This window comes from Lagenorhynchus albirostris, chromosome 11 (assembly GCF_949774975.1).
Source record: "Lagenorhynchus albirostris chromosome 11, mLagAlb1.1, whole genome shotgun sequence".
NCBI lineage: Eukaryota > Metazoa > Chordata > Mammalia > Artiodactyla > Delphinidae > Lagenorhynchus > Lagenorhynchus albirostris.
Window position 1 is genome coordinate 20,583,615 of NC_083105.1, and position 14,898 is coordinate 20,598,512.

General features: G+C 41.3%; 1 protein-coding gene and 1 long non-coding RNA gene across 3 annotated transcripts in view; one reads left to right on the forward strand and one right to left on the reverse strand.

Annotated features, from left to right (window-relative positions):
- UTP20 (UTP20 small subunit processome component) overlaps window positions 1–7,132 on the reverse strand; it is a 94,026-nt gene extending 86,894 nt beyond the window's left edge. Inside the window, exons 1-5 of the mRNA XM_060164551.1 lie at window positions 7,023–7,132; window positions 6,071–6,151; window positions 4,026–4,092; window positions 3,768–3,900; window positions 3,124–3,312 (exon numbers count right to left, since the gene is read on the reverse strand). Coding sequence (XP_060020534.1) covers window positions 3,124–3,312; window positions 3,768–3,900; window positions 4,026–4,092; window positions 6,071–6,151; window positions 7,023–7,067 — 515 coding nt within the window. The 5' untranslated portion in view covers window positions 7,068–7,132. The remainder of the gene's footprint in view (window positions 1–3,123; window positions 3,313–3,767; window positions 3,901–4,025; window positions 4,093–6,070; window positions 6,152–7,022) is intronic.
- Window positions 7,133–7,276: 144 nt separating this feature from the next.
- LOC132528578 (uncharacterized) lies at window positions 7,277–14,597 on the forward strand. Of its 2 annotated transcripts, none has more exons than XR_009543235.1 (3): window positions 7,277–7,324; window positions 8,968–9,108; window positions 14,395–14,597. It is a non-coding gene; the product is annotated as an uncharacterized LOC132528578 (long non-coding RNA). The 2 variants fall into 2 exon arrangements; XR_009543234.1 differs by lacking the exon at window positions 7,277–7,324 and adding an exon at window positions 7,398–7,529.
- Window positions 14,598–14,898: the final 301 nt, after the last annotated feature.

The following is a 14,898-nucleotide window of genomic DNA, read 5'->3' on the forward strand; positions in this document are numbered from 1 at the left end:
TATAATAACATTAGCAGTTTAAAATCTCATTCGATTACCATGACACCCACATGTCAAACAGAAGACTGAAGATCATAGACATTAAGAACCCTAGGATTGGTGGCACTGGTCATATAAGAAAGACTATGAAAAGATGAAACTTGTAGTGATCCCTGAATGACAGGAAGAATCCAGGTGGGGAATGGAGTGCATATTGCCAGAGATCAAAGCAAGAGCAAACACAGGGTGGGCAGAAGTGATCACAGTCAAGGGATAACAGAGAGGGACTTCCCTGGTGGCGCAGTGGTTAAGAATCCACCTGCCAATGCAGGGGACACGGGTTCGAGCCCTGGTCCGGGAAGATCCCACATGCCACGAAGCAACTAAGCCCGTGCACTACAACTACTGAGCCTGCGCTCTAGAGCCCACAAGCCTCAACTACTGAGCCCGCGTGCCACAACTACTCAGACCTGTGCCTAGAGCCCGAGCTCTGCAACAAGAGAAGCATGGCAAGGAAAAGCCCAGGCACCACACTGAAGAGTAGCCCCCGCCCGCTGCAACTAGAGAAAGCTCATTGCACTGCAACGAAGACCCAACACAGCCAAAAATAAATAAATAAAAAAGAGAGAGAGATATCAGAGAGGCTGTCTGTCTAAAGGACGAAGGATGATATGGGTAGGGAAGGCAGCTCCAGATAAAGCTATTCAAGTCAACAGGTGGCTCTGAACACTAAGCAAAGGAGTGGGGACTCTAGCTTACATTTAAGTAAGCACTTACTATGTTACTTCATCTAATCAGCACAACGACTCTGTGGTGTAGGAACTATTATCCCCATCCTATAGATAACGAAATAGGGGCAGAAAGGCTACACAACATACTCAAGGTCATACAGCCATGCAGCTATAACTAAATAATGACTCATATAATCACATTGTTTAAACTGGTTTCCCAAATGAAAGAAGAGCATGGAATATATCTCTCCTATTTCTGCCATATCCCCAGCACCTAATTGTTCCTTGGTCATAGCAGGTACTAATAAGTGTTGGCTGAATAAGAAATGAATAGTTTCAGAAAGAGAAATTGGGCACCAGTATAGGGTGATATAAAGGAAGAAAGAAGAGGCTGGCAGTCCAACTAAGAAGTTAGTCAAGTCATAAAAGTTTGGGCAAACAAGGGCATGAAAGAGGGCCAGTGGCAGAAGGAAATGGCAATGGATGAACCCAAGAGACATTTCAAGAGTCCCTGCAATGAAACCAAAGATCTTATAGTATCCACAAGGCCCTTTATGGTCAGGTCCCCTACTACCACATCTCTGACATCACCTGATTACTCTCCCTCTATAAACGCTGCTGCACCACCCAGGCTTCCACACTGTTCCTCGCTCATGCCAGCCCCATGCCCAAGATGTTCTCCCCCTGATAAAATGTAAACTTCATAAGAGGGGTTTTTATCTGGTTTATTTGTGAGTGCATCTCAAGCCTGATACACAGTGTACAATAAGTAGTCACTGGATTGAGTACGTGAATAGCAGAATCAAAAAGATGTAAAGTCCTTGAAGACAACTGGATCAAAGATGCCTCTAAGTGGCCAAATCTCGGTGATGGGAAGAATGATGGTATCACCGTGAGAAACTGGGCAAACAAACAAAGCCTGGCATTGAGTACATATTTACTGAACACACAAATGAATGAGAAGAGCTGGCTTGAACAGGAATGTGTAGACTTTGATTTCAACAACAGTCAAGTGAAAATATCCAGGCTGTTGAAGATGTCATACAGAAAGCGAATAAATTTATAACTGGAGAGCCTGACTCAGGAGATATAAAAGTAACAGCAGAAGTCATGAGACCAAATAAACTATATATACCCCAAGATCTTGCTGGTCTTTAATGAAGTAATCTCGGTTTCTAATACGTTTTACCAAAATCTTCACAGAGAACTAGTAAAGGTCAGAAAAATATTTCTTTCTCATTCCGTGTTCAAAGGAGGGTAGAGTGAAGGGAGGTGGTACAAAAACAAAATGGACAGTCCTATCCCATATCCATACTTATACTGGGTTGGGGTAAAAGGTTAATCTTACGTGTTCCTGTGCCAACTGAAGTATGTAGAAGTAATCAGGACACCAAGTAGAAATTCCATTAAGTCCCAGATTGAAATAGATTACAAACAATCTTTGCCTTACTTTAAACAAAAAGCTGGTACAGAATTCATTCTCTTTCCCTGTCCACAGTTACTTACAAATACTGAGTGTCTCTTTTGTCTTAATCAGTACTTTAGGAGCTAGGAAAATTCAAATATTTAAGATGGGGTTCTTGAAGAGTTTATAGGTTTGTAGAGACACCATTACATTAGAAGAAACGATTATAACAGAAGTTGTGTGACATAAGTGGTATGGGATGCCAGACGTGTTCAGAGTACAAAGCTCTGATTTCTGGACAAGGTGCCCGGGCACGTATGTGGAAGCTATGGATTCAAGTCAGGCTTTGATGGTAGGGGGTCTGATTTCAATAGCTGGAGATAAGAGAAGGTCAGGTCAATGCAGACTGATGGAACAGACTACAGACCACTTTGGCTGGAGAACCAACGTTTTATAAGAAAATAATTAGAGACTGAGATGGAAAGGAAGTTTGGCGTCAGACTGAAGACAGGGAAAAGGCCAATTAAAGAACATATTAAAGTTAGGTAGCCACGTCAGCAGGTGCAAGTGACAGGTATTATACATGTTTTCATTAAATACAGATGGGAGTCAGAAAGTATCTGCTTGTTGTCAGTATCCATAAAAACTGCCCTTGACCGAAAAATAAAAAATTTAAAAATTAAATGCTAGAAAATATCATTGTAGAAGAGGATCATTCTCCTTAGGGGCTTCAAGCACACAGGTGTTTCCCCAGAGGAAATCCTGACTATTCGATATATGTATATTGCTTTTGCTTTCAAAACTGATGCAGACGGGGAGCAGAACTGACTGCAAAAGGGCATGAGAAATCTCTTGGAGATGATGGAAACGTTCTTCAACTGGATTGTGGTGATGGTTGCATAACTATAAATTTACTAAATAGCACTGAATCATATATAAAATTTTAAAGCAAAAAAAAAAAAGAAGAAGAAGAAAAGAAAAACCCATGTGAGAGGGAGAAATGGTCACCTGTATATATTGGACATGTCCTTCACCATCAGTCTCCACAGGTACTTGTACAGATAGGACAGTGAGGTGAAAGCCCATTCTAACAACTCCGTGTCCTGAGTCTCCAGGATTGAAGTGATAGTCAGGAAAAAGTCCTGAAAATGGGGATAGAAGTCCGTCTGCAGATCTCGTGCCAACTGTACAACTAAACTGGATGAAAAAAATAAGGAAAGGTAACTGATTCTGATACATGTAGATCAAAAACCAAATACTACAAATCTGTTTCACAAATGATAACCTATTGCCTATGATGAAAGGATTAATTAAAGCTACTAAACCAAGTCTCAAGAGACGTATAAAATTTTTCACGTTTTAAGAGTTGAGCAAAGAAATCAGGCTAGAGCTTGTACCTTCCATCACAAGTTATATTCAGTCATTCCTATAGGGTCAAAGAAAAATCAGGTTCTTGTAAAAGTATAAAAAGCAAAAAAGTATACCCATAAGATTCTGCTTTACAGTAATGTACTAATATTTTCATCTAACAAAAAAAGGTAAATTCTTGTTTCTAAATTACAAACACCAGATCTAAAGCATATGTAGCTATAAAACAACCTTTCTTAAAATTCAGATAAATGTTGTTGCCTTTCTTTCAACATGCTACTTACTCCAAAAGGGGTTGATAGGCATAACTGTTCTTGACTTGCAGGTGAGTCTTCAAACTCTGAACTATCTCATTTTGATGATAGACTAGCTGATTGAAAGACTGGCATTTGTCAATAACTTCTTTGTAAAATTTCCCTGGGTAAGGGGAAAAAAAAAAAAAAAGAATAAGTTCTGCTTTTCCATCACACCAATATTTAGCTGTTTTGACCATATATAGTACAAATGATGGGTGAATAAAATAGAAACAAAATAGAAAATACCAAAGTGCTCCGTAAGGTTCAGTTCTCTCCACTTCAGTAGACCCTCAAAAAAGTAGGTTTCAACTTCCTGCCAAGATTAAAGCAGTCCATTAATCAGACAACTCAAAGAAAAACTATAATCAAAGTAAATAAGAATAATGATATATTAATACGTTAAGACAGTGATGATAGTCAAGAGTTGAAAAACTCCTCTTAGTTTTTTTTTAAACAGGGCATTAACTAACACACCTAAAAAAGCAATCAGGTATAAAATATGGGCAGAAGAAAAACTAAGTAATAGTCACGCTAAAAAAAAATTTTTTTCTGTTTTTCACAATTTTACGCCAAGAAAAATGTTGACTCTTACAGTTCTTTCATCCTGCTTTTGGAAATATGAATTGCTACAACCTTATAGAGAAGTAATCTGGCATTTCTATTAACATTAAAAACAGGTATGTCCTTTGATCCAGCAATTCCCTTTTTGGAGATATTTCTTAGAAAATTTGTAAATATACAAGTATAAAGACATTCATTCAGCTTTATTGTAGTGGGGGGGGAAACATAAAAAAGCCTAAATATCCAACAAAAGGAAAATGGTTGGTATATATATTATGGTCTGTACATAATAAGGTATATTATGTTGCTATTAAAAAGAATTATATCTATTATTAAATTAGAAGGATGTTGATAGTATACTTTCAAAGTGAGAAAAGCAAGTTTCAAAGTGAAGTATATGGTAGGAACCAATTTTTCTTTAAAAAAAAAAAAAAAAGACCTCTATAAGTGTTTGTACATATTTATATGAGAGAAAAGTTCTTACTTAGATGACTACCGAATCATCACAACTGGTTACCCTGACTCCAGAGCAACTGGTTGTTCTTTCCTCCACAATAAAGCCAGAGAGATCTAAAATTTACAACTGATCATGTCACACATTCCCCTGCTTTATAATCCTAGAATGACTTCCCATAGCTTCAGGATAAATCCAAACTTAGCTTGACATATGAAGCCCTTCATGGTCCTTGATTATCTCTTCAGCTTTATCTCTCACCAGCTACCCCCTTCACCCATCTGCAGTCACCATCAACATAAACAAACATCCCACAGGCAATTATAAGCATACTGAAATGCTTGGGAGTTTCTTGAATGTGACATGCTCTCTTTAGCCTCTGTTCCTTTATAAAGGCTTCTTCCTCAGCCTGAAACAGCCTTTCCTGTTCTCTTTGCCATGCTAAAACCTATACAAACAAGACTCAATTCAGGTATCACCTAGTCCACTTCACCTTTTTTGACCTCACCTTACACCCTCACAGAATCTAGGTTAGGATCACTTCACGGTGAGTTCCCAAAGCATTATGTGCCTACCTAGATAACATAATTAGCACACTGAATTCACATATTGGAGACAAGGCATTCAAAGAGATAGTGAGCAGAGTCTGACTAGAGTCAAGTGAAAAACAGTAAAAACTGACATTGAATCCCTAATTTAAAGGCACGTTATACAGGACCTTAAAAGGCTGTCAGAGAAATAATGACTTGATGCAGCGAAAACAAGATTTTTGAGTAGAGGTGTGACTGAGTTACAGCATGGTTAGAACTGGAAAAAATTATGTGGTTTAGCTCCCCCATGTTTATTAATAAAGGAGGAAACTGAGCCCCAGGAAAGTGACTTGCTCAAAACCTCTTTAAAATTGTAGTTTCAGGAACATGGATCTGTAGCAGTGCTCGGAATGCACATGGGAAGGGAGTGGCTGGAATCAGAAGCCACCTGAGAATCAAGTAAATTTTCTAACACCACATCACCCGATAGAACTTTCAGCAATGATGGAAAACGTTCCATATCCGCACTTGGTCAGTATGGTAGCAACTAGCCACATATGGCTACTGAGCATTAGAATTTTTAATTTATTTTATATCTAATTTGTTATGTGTGGCTACTGTTTGAGACAGCACAGGTCTAATGCATTTCATGTTCATAAAAGAATGGCTTGAGAAATTCACTTCAAAGAGAATCTAAAAAACCAACTATGAATACTTGAAGATCAGCTCATTTAACATTCTCTTACCTCATCATAGCTTGCAGTTCTATCAATCCGGTGAATAATATCGATATTCACATTTCCCAATCGTTCAGCAAACGTAAGAAACTGCAGGGGAGAAGTATATTTACAACACATCCACATTTTATACTTATCACAATCATATGTGGACAATTTCCTCGTGGAAGTATAAAGTTTAAAGGTTCAATGTGCCTCCTTACGTTCTATCATTAGAAATAATGTTATGCTTCGCTTCCAATTTCAGAGTTGTATTTTCAATCAATCATAAAATGTATAACTGAGTTTTACAACTAGAAGTAGACATCACTGACAAATCACAGAAGATAACTTTAAAAACAAACTGAAAGACAAATGCACTGCACTACTGTACGAAGATAATGACATATTTCTATGGATATATTTGCAAAATATCATTTCCAACAAAATTTCCATGCTAGACTGGTGGATTGACCTAGGTAAAAGCTAGCAACGTGGCCTCGCCAGATCTACTGCTAGGTTTCATACCCTGCTGCAAGTACAGGATCTGGCTAAGTCGTGGCAACAACAGTGTTTTTAAACATATACAGACCTACGGCTGTAGAGTAACAAAGAAACTCTCAAGAAGCAAACCGGGAAAGTGGTGTAGTAGCCAGTAGCTGGAATCACTCACCTCCTCCCACCGGCCCGCCCCCCATTCGGTCTTCAAGGATAAAAGAGCAGGAAAGAATTCCTAAGCAGTTCGTTTGTGACACTGAATTTAACTCTGGCCTGAAGAGAAGTCTCAGCCAGGCCAGACGCCGCAATACATGGGCGAAATCTGCAGTTGAAGCTTCCTCCCCCATCCCATATTTACTACACCCGGAGAGAGAGAGGCTCTTTTGCTAGAGCCTCCGGACAAATGACTTTCGCTCGGTCCAGAGCACTATAGCCTCGGGAGCTCCGCTGAGAACTAGACCCACGGCCGAGTTTCTTCACTCACCCGGTAAGTGTTCTCGATCTTGTGGGAAACTGGCTTTGGCTTCATGGCTGCAGAGGGGCGGCGGCCCGCGAGGATCTCGGGAAGGGTTGAAGGGATGCTACTGACTGTAGACAAGGGAAACTGGCTCCCACACTTGCACTCCCACGTACTCAGACTTTCTCACGTGCGGCTTGAGCCCCTGGGCGCCGCCATGTTGGAGACGGGTAGCCGGCGGAGCGAGTCACGTGGGCGGAAGAAGCGGACGGAGCAGGCGCGCCCGCGCCCTGCAGCCGGCTGGAGACTGGGAGGCTCTGGCTGAGTGGGTATGTGGGGGCGGAGTATTTTGAACTCTCTTCAGTAAAGGTTTACAAGAAAAATGTGTATTTTTATCATAAAAGAAAACATGCCTGTCATCATTAACAGCCAGTAACTACTACCTCTCACTATGTATACTGCATCAGGCAAAGCTCTTTACATTCATAATTTCACAGTAAAGCGCATTGTGAACGTTGCATGACTACAGATGAGGTACGTATTTCTAAGTCCCTTTGGCATATGGAGAAAGCAAGGATGTGCAGCCGGTAAGTGGCAGTCTGGCAGAGGGCACTGAGTTCCAATGTCTGATATTCTTTTTTTTTTTTAACATCTTTATTGGAGTATAATTGCTTTACAATGGTGTGTTAGTTTCTGCTTTATAACAAAGTGAATCAGTTATACGTATACATATGTTCCCATATCTCTTGCCTGTTGCGTCTCCCTCCCTCCCACCCTCCCTATCCCACCCCAGCAATGCCTGATATCCTTTTTTTTTTTTTTTTTTTTTGCTGTACGCGGGCCTCTCACTCTTGTGGCCTCTCCCGTTGTGGAGCACAGGCTCCGGACGCGCAAGCTCAGCGGCCATGGCTCATGGGCCCAGCCGCTCCGCGGCATGTGGGATCTTCCCGGACCGGGGCACGAACCCGCGTCCCCTGCATCGGCAGGCGGACTCTCAACCACTGCGCCACCTGGGAAGCCCGATGTCTGATATTCTTAACCACTATTTTTCCATTTAAAATTGGAAAGGACTTTTAAAGAAAACGCATGGTTTCGTGCACAACCAGTTAACGTTTTGGTATTTTCCTACCATTCTTACGTCCTGTTGTTAAATGTAATTATACAAACAGGTGTGTGTGTGTGTGTGTGTGTATGTTTTTTCACTTACTCATTAAACAAATGTTTCTTGACAGTCTGCTATGGGCCATGCTCTGTTATGTGAGCTGAAAAAGAGACTGATAATATTAATAATTTTGTTTGGAAATGTTTAGTCTGAGGTGCTTACATCTTAGATAGCCAAGAAGAGATATTCAGTAGACAAATTGAATATATTCCTGCCTAGAGCTCAGTGTAGAGGTCAGGGCTGGAGGTGTGACTTAAATACACTTTACAGAAAGTGTGAAGTTATCTAAAGCCATGGAACTGGATGAGATGTTTTAGGGAGAGAGCGATGAAAAGGAGGACAAAGAAAAGAAGAGGACCCAAGTTGAACGTTGGAATGCTCCACCATTTAGCAGTGACCAGAAGGGTGACTGGGAAAGAGAGCCAGTGAGGTAGAAACAGACTAGTCCTGGCCTGGAAGCAGAGCCAGTGGCCAGCTATAGTGAAAACTGAGGAGAGAGAAGTAGCTGCTGAACCTGACAAGGTGATGGTCACTGATGACCTTGACAAGTATGGTCCGGTGTAGAGGAAAGGAAGCGAAATATGTATGGATTGAGGAGGCAATCAGGTGAAGAAGTAAAGTAGATAAAACACTTTCGTATTGTTACTGGCATTACGACATCAATGTTTTTATGTTGTCACAGGGTTGCTGTAAATATTTTTAATGGATTCATAGCATTTATGGATTTTATTTTTTAGTAATAAAATATAGAAATGCCCAATGTTTGACTGGCTTCCAGTAAGCTAATTGGCTTTTTTTTTTTTTCTTTAGGTGGTTCTTCACCTTGTTGGGTCACAGAGCCTTCAAGGAGTCTAAGAAAGCTGTAGACCTTCTCTTCAGAAAAATACTAATAAGCTCATTCACACTAAAATGTATAGATGATTTCAAAGAGAAGTCTGCAGTTACCTGAGGGTAAGAGCCCCTACTCTAAGCAATGTTCCCAACCTATTGCTAAAATTACCCCCAGATAATTGTGTCCTTTTGCTTCTCTGTCATTTATTTTTGGTAATGGAGTTAATGGGACAATAAGGAGTAGAGAAAAACATGAAAATCAAAAAACTGACACAAGTTATATATTGCATTGTTACTCATTATATGATCCATATAATATTGACAGCTCTGGTTGAACAATTTATCAATACAACATGGTGGTTAAGAGCATAGATGCTAGAACCAGATTGCCTGGGTTTGACTCCTACCTCTGCCATTTATTACTGGTGTAGTCTTGGGGAAGTTACTTACCCTCTCTGAGCCTCAATTCCTTTTATGTAAAACGGAGCTCATGAAAGCACCTACCTTATAGGGCGTTGTTGTGCAGAGTAAAGAAGCTAATGGATGAAAGGTGCCAGGTACCGTAACTGCACAACCTTTGACAAGTTACCTAACCTTTCTGAGACCCAACTTCCTGATCTATTAAAAGAAGTGATAATAATACCAGTTTTTCAAGGAATTGTATTGGCACACAGAGAATGGTATAAATGTTTGCTGAATGAATAAGCAGTCTACTGTCTGGCTACCTGACAAGTTCCTTAAGGGCAGAAACCATGTACTTTTTCAACTTTGTATCATCAGCGTATCCCGTGAACTTAAGAGTTTAATGAATGTTTGTTGAATTAACAAAGCGTACAGTACTTTGTTTAACCCTGACAAACTCAAGGCTAATGTAACTCCTGCACTGGATGAGGGTTGTGCCGCAGGATTGTTAAGGTTTCTTCCAAAGCTGTTTCTGAGGTTCTGTGGAATATCCAAAGCAGCCACGAAGAACACCACTGTTTACTTATGAATCTTCTTGCCCCCCAGCTTTTGCCCTCCATGCCAAGGCCTTAAATACCCCTTGCAATCCTCTGTTTCTTTTTACCGCAATGGTTCTGCCTGCCCCATCCATTCCAGCTAGTTCACTTAGACACATAATTCTTTCTTTCCTTCCTTCGTAAGCTCGATTGGGAAGTTTTGCTTTTTATTCTTTGTTTCCTTAGTGCACACTCTAATTTAAAGCCCAAGGGACTACAAGAACACATGAGAAGTTTGCCTAGCCTGGACATGGAAGGCTTCTAGCTGGAGGTGACATCTAAGCTGAGATCTGGAAGATGGATAGAAGAAAACCAGGCAAGGGAGGAGCATGGACACAAATGGTGTTATCTAGGTAGAGGGAACAAGGGAAGGAGCAGTATATGCAAGGGTTCAAAGTAGTCAAATACAAATTTTTTTTTTTTTGCGGTATGCGGGCCTCTCACTGTTGTGGCCTCTCCCGTTGTGGAGCACAGGCTCCGGACGCGCAGGCTCAGTGGCCATGGCTCACGGGCCCAGCCGCTCCGTGGCATGTGGGATCTTCCCGGACCAGGGCATGAACCCGTGTCCCCTGCATCGGCAGGTGGACTCTCAACCACTGTGCCACCAGGGAAGCCCAATTTGGTTGTTTTTAGCTCTTAATCCAAAGCCACATCCTCTCAAGTTAGCACTGGGCACTGGTATCACCCTTAGTATCCTTGGGCTAATAAAAAGTAAAACAAAGAACGGGGTGAAACTCAGAGGTAGGGAGAGCCTCAGTTTCCTTAAGTGTAAAGTGGGGACAACAGTAATCCAAGGCTCTTGAAATGTTAGTAAGATATTGTACGTGATGTCAGGAAGGGGGCAGGTCTGCATGGTGGGGCTCAAAAGTTGCAATATATCAAACGGGAAATGGTTCTGACTCAGAGCAAGGGACCAAGGAAGTGAGATCTCAAACCGATAGAGGGGAGTGAAGGGAAAAGAAGAAAGCCAAGGAAGATATTTTAGTAACTCTTAATTACGGTAGTTAAGAGAAGCTGACCCAAAGATCGTTCCCTTCTTGTGAGAACCATGTTCACTGTTGTATATAAAGCGGGAGGCAGCAAGAGCATGGAGTTTGGATTCAGAAGAACATTTGGATCCCAATTCTAGGATTTTCCATGTATTAGCTGATAATTGGACCAGTGACTTAATCTCTCAGCCTCAGTTTCCTCACCTTTAAGTAATAACCAAGTCTGCCTTTTTACTTGCTGGTTAGTAAGGAGATCCTTTGACATAAAGCAGGTCAAAGTCTCTTGTAACTTATACATGCCTATATGAACAGTCTTTCTTTTATTGTTTCTTTTTCAACCATATGATCGCTTTTAAGCACTGAGACCATTGAGCTTCTATTCTCCTTTCCTGGTTTATGCCTCAGGGATCAGAGACATTAGACCAGAAATTGCAAAGTGGTAGGCTTCACCAGCCCAGTGTAGCACACAGATATATTTTGCTCACCAAAAATGTTCTTGAAATATTTTAATTTGTAAAAAATCTGGAGATTTCAAGTGAAAATCCAGATTTCTAGCTTCTCTTGAAAAATTAAAAAAATCCACAACACTGGGCCCACATTTGGAAGAGCAGCAATCACTCCCTGTAGTCCAAGCCCTGACCCCCTCGCTGGTTTATGTCTGAGGTACCCACCTGGCCCCTTCAGGCATTTCATTTTGCAGCATCTGCTCAAGAAGAAGGCTGTTGTCTTCGGTTTTGAATATGTCTCTTCCAGAGAGCAGATCATTGACGCTGCTGCCATTTTTACTGTTTAATACACTGAGTGACTCAGCATTTTACAGGGGAGCTGGTGCAGTCTTTCCGTCGGTGTTAAAATATTTGGAACACCCTTCTCCACCTCCTGAAACACACATACAGACATGCACACACGCTACTGCCTTCTGTGTTCAGCTTGTTTTCCTTCCCCACTTTCACTCACCGTTGGCATTTCTGTCGTGAACTTTAAATTCCTTATTTTCTTTTAAGAGAAGATATACAGACTGCCAACAAACACATGAAAGAATGCTCAACATCACTAATCATTAGAGAAATGCAAATCAAAACTACAATGAGATATCATCTCACACCAGTCAGAATGGCCATCATCAAAAAATCTAGAAACAATAAATGCTGGAGAGGGTGTGGAGAAAAGGGAACCCTCTTACACTGTTGGTGGGAATGTAAATTGATACAGCCACTGTGGAGAACAGTATGGAGGTTCCTTAAAAAGCTACAAATAGAACTACCATATGACCCAGCAATCCCACTACTGGGCATATACCCTGAGAAAACCATAATTCAAAAAGAGACATGTACCAAAATGTTCATTGCAGCTCTATTTACAATAGCCCGGAGATGGAAACAACCTAAGTGCCTGTCATCGGATGAATGGATAAAGAAGATGTGGCACATATATACAATGGAATATTACTCAGCCATAAAAAGAAACGAAATTGAGCTATTTGTAATGAGGTGGATAGACCTAGAGTCTGTCATACAGAGTGAAGTAAGTCAGAAAGAGAGAGACAAATACCGTATGCTAACACATATATATGGAATTTAAGAAAAAAAAAATGTCATGAAAAACCTAGGGGTAAAGCAGGAATAAAGACGCAGACCTCTTAGAGAACGGACTTGAGGTTATGGGGAGGGGGAAGGGTGAGCCGTGACAGGGCGAGAGAGAGTTATGGGCATATACACACTAACAAACGCAGTAAGGTAGATAGCTAGTGGGAAGCAGCCGCATGGCACAGGGATATTGGCTCGGTGCTTTGTGACAGCCTGGAGGGGTGGGATAGGGAGGGTGGGAGGGAGGGAGACGCAACAGGGAAGACATATGGGAACATATGTTTATGTATGACTGATTCACTTTGTTATAAAGCAGAAACTAACACACCATTGTAAAGCAATTATACCCCAATAAAGATGTAAAACAATAAAAAAAAAAGAGATGTCAGAGGATAACCTAAATTAACCTGCTTTTTGAACAATTTAAACACCTACGTATTTTTACATACCCACTTTCATGATTTCTACCCTCTATTTTTATCCTTAACTTGACATCTTCTGTAGGAAGGATAAGGGTCTCAGTTTGGATTTATCTCCCCTTCTCCATTTTCCCACCCTCCCCTTGGTTATATCTCTGCATGCGAATTGGCTTTTGTCCTATTACATCTTAGTTGCTTCTTTGAAGGAGAGGAGAGCTTGGACTCTGCTACCAGGTGTCCCAGGCTCACACCCTTGTCACTGCTATGTGAACCTCAGTTTACTCACTACCAAATTAGGGGTAATACTGGTGCCCCTCATGGAGCTGTTCCAAAGAGTCACTAACCTAATACTTTGGTTATCAAAGTGTGGTCCCCAAGCAGCAGCAGCAGCACCCAAGGGGAACTTGTTAGACATGTGAATTCTCAGGCTTCACCCCAAGCCTGTTGAATCAGAAACTCTGGGGATGGGGCCCAGTAATCCGTACTTTCACAAGCCTTCCAGGTGATTCCGCTGCAGGCTCAAGTTTGGGAATCACTGACCTCCTGTATGTTAAAGCACTTAGAACGTTGTCTGGCACATCCCATGTGCTATAGAATGTGTTTACTATTATTACTGTTTAGTCTTTTATAAGTATTTGCTATTATCGTTATTTTGTTCTCCTATCCACATTTGCAAGGTAGGTTGTATTATCCTCACTTTAAAGATAAGGGATCTGAAGATCGGAGAACTTCTAAGTGGTGGAAGGACTAGAATTCAGGTCTTCTAATTTCAGTTTGCCTTTTTGCCACCCCACAGCTTAAGAGTGTGAACTAGAAGGGCCAGGTTTAGAGAAATAAATGCTTGGATGTTATGGTAGACATTTGTTGATTTCTTGACAGTGTTTGTTCTCTCTTCCTCTGGAAGCAGCATCCTTATTTTCCTTTGAGGAATCACTCTTCCCTCATTCTTAGTGTCTGAAGTTCAGACTAGACACCTAGGAGGGCCTGTGTCCTAAGTTGTATTTCTTTGGCCAACTAACTGGTTCAGAGGTAAGCATGTGTCCCAAGCTGGGCCAGGGACCCTATCTGGAAGTTTTGTGAGAGCTATTGGGAAAGAGATGCTTCTTTTTCTTGAAGTTTTGCAAGATGATAGGAGCCTGAAGCTGTTGGTGGCCATTGTGTCACTTCATGGAGAGGTCTGCCTGTGAATGAACGCTGTGCAAAGTAGATGAGAGACAGGGAGGGAGAGAGATTGATTGAGATGAGCTTATGTGAGCCAATGGATCGATCCACCCAGTCCTTGGACTTTTCAGTCACCTTAGTTCACTAATTCCACTTTTGTATGCTTAAGCCAATTTTAATTGGGTTCTTTCACTTTCATCCAAAATAATACTTATACAGCTGACTTAATATTTTTGTGTTGGGGCTTTCCTAGTGGCGCAGTGGTTAAGAATCCGCCTGCCAATGAAGGGGATACGGGTTTGAGCCCTGGTCCAGGAAGATCCCACATGCCATGGAGCAGGTAAGCCTGTGCACCACAACTACTGAGCCTGCGTTCTAGAGCCTGTGAGCCACAGCTGCTGAGCCCATGTGCCACAACTACTGAAATCCATGCACCTACGGCTCGTGCTCCGCAACAAGAGAGCTCCGCAACAAGAGAAGCCACCGCAATGAAGTCCGCGCACCGCAACGAAGAGTAGCCTCCACTGGCCGCAACTAGAGAAAGCCTGCACGCAGCAGTGAAGACCCAACGCAGCCAAAAATAAAAATAAAACAAAATAAATAAATTTATTTAAAAAAAGATACATCTTAAGAGAATGGAAAGAAGCCACAGACTGGGAAAGATACTTGCAAAACACATATCTGATAAAAGATGTGTATCCAAAACGTGCAAAGAACTCTTAAAATTCAACAATAAAAAGAACTCAATTTAAAAAGG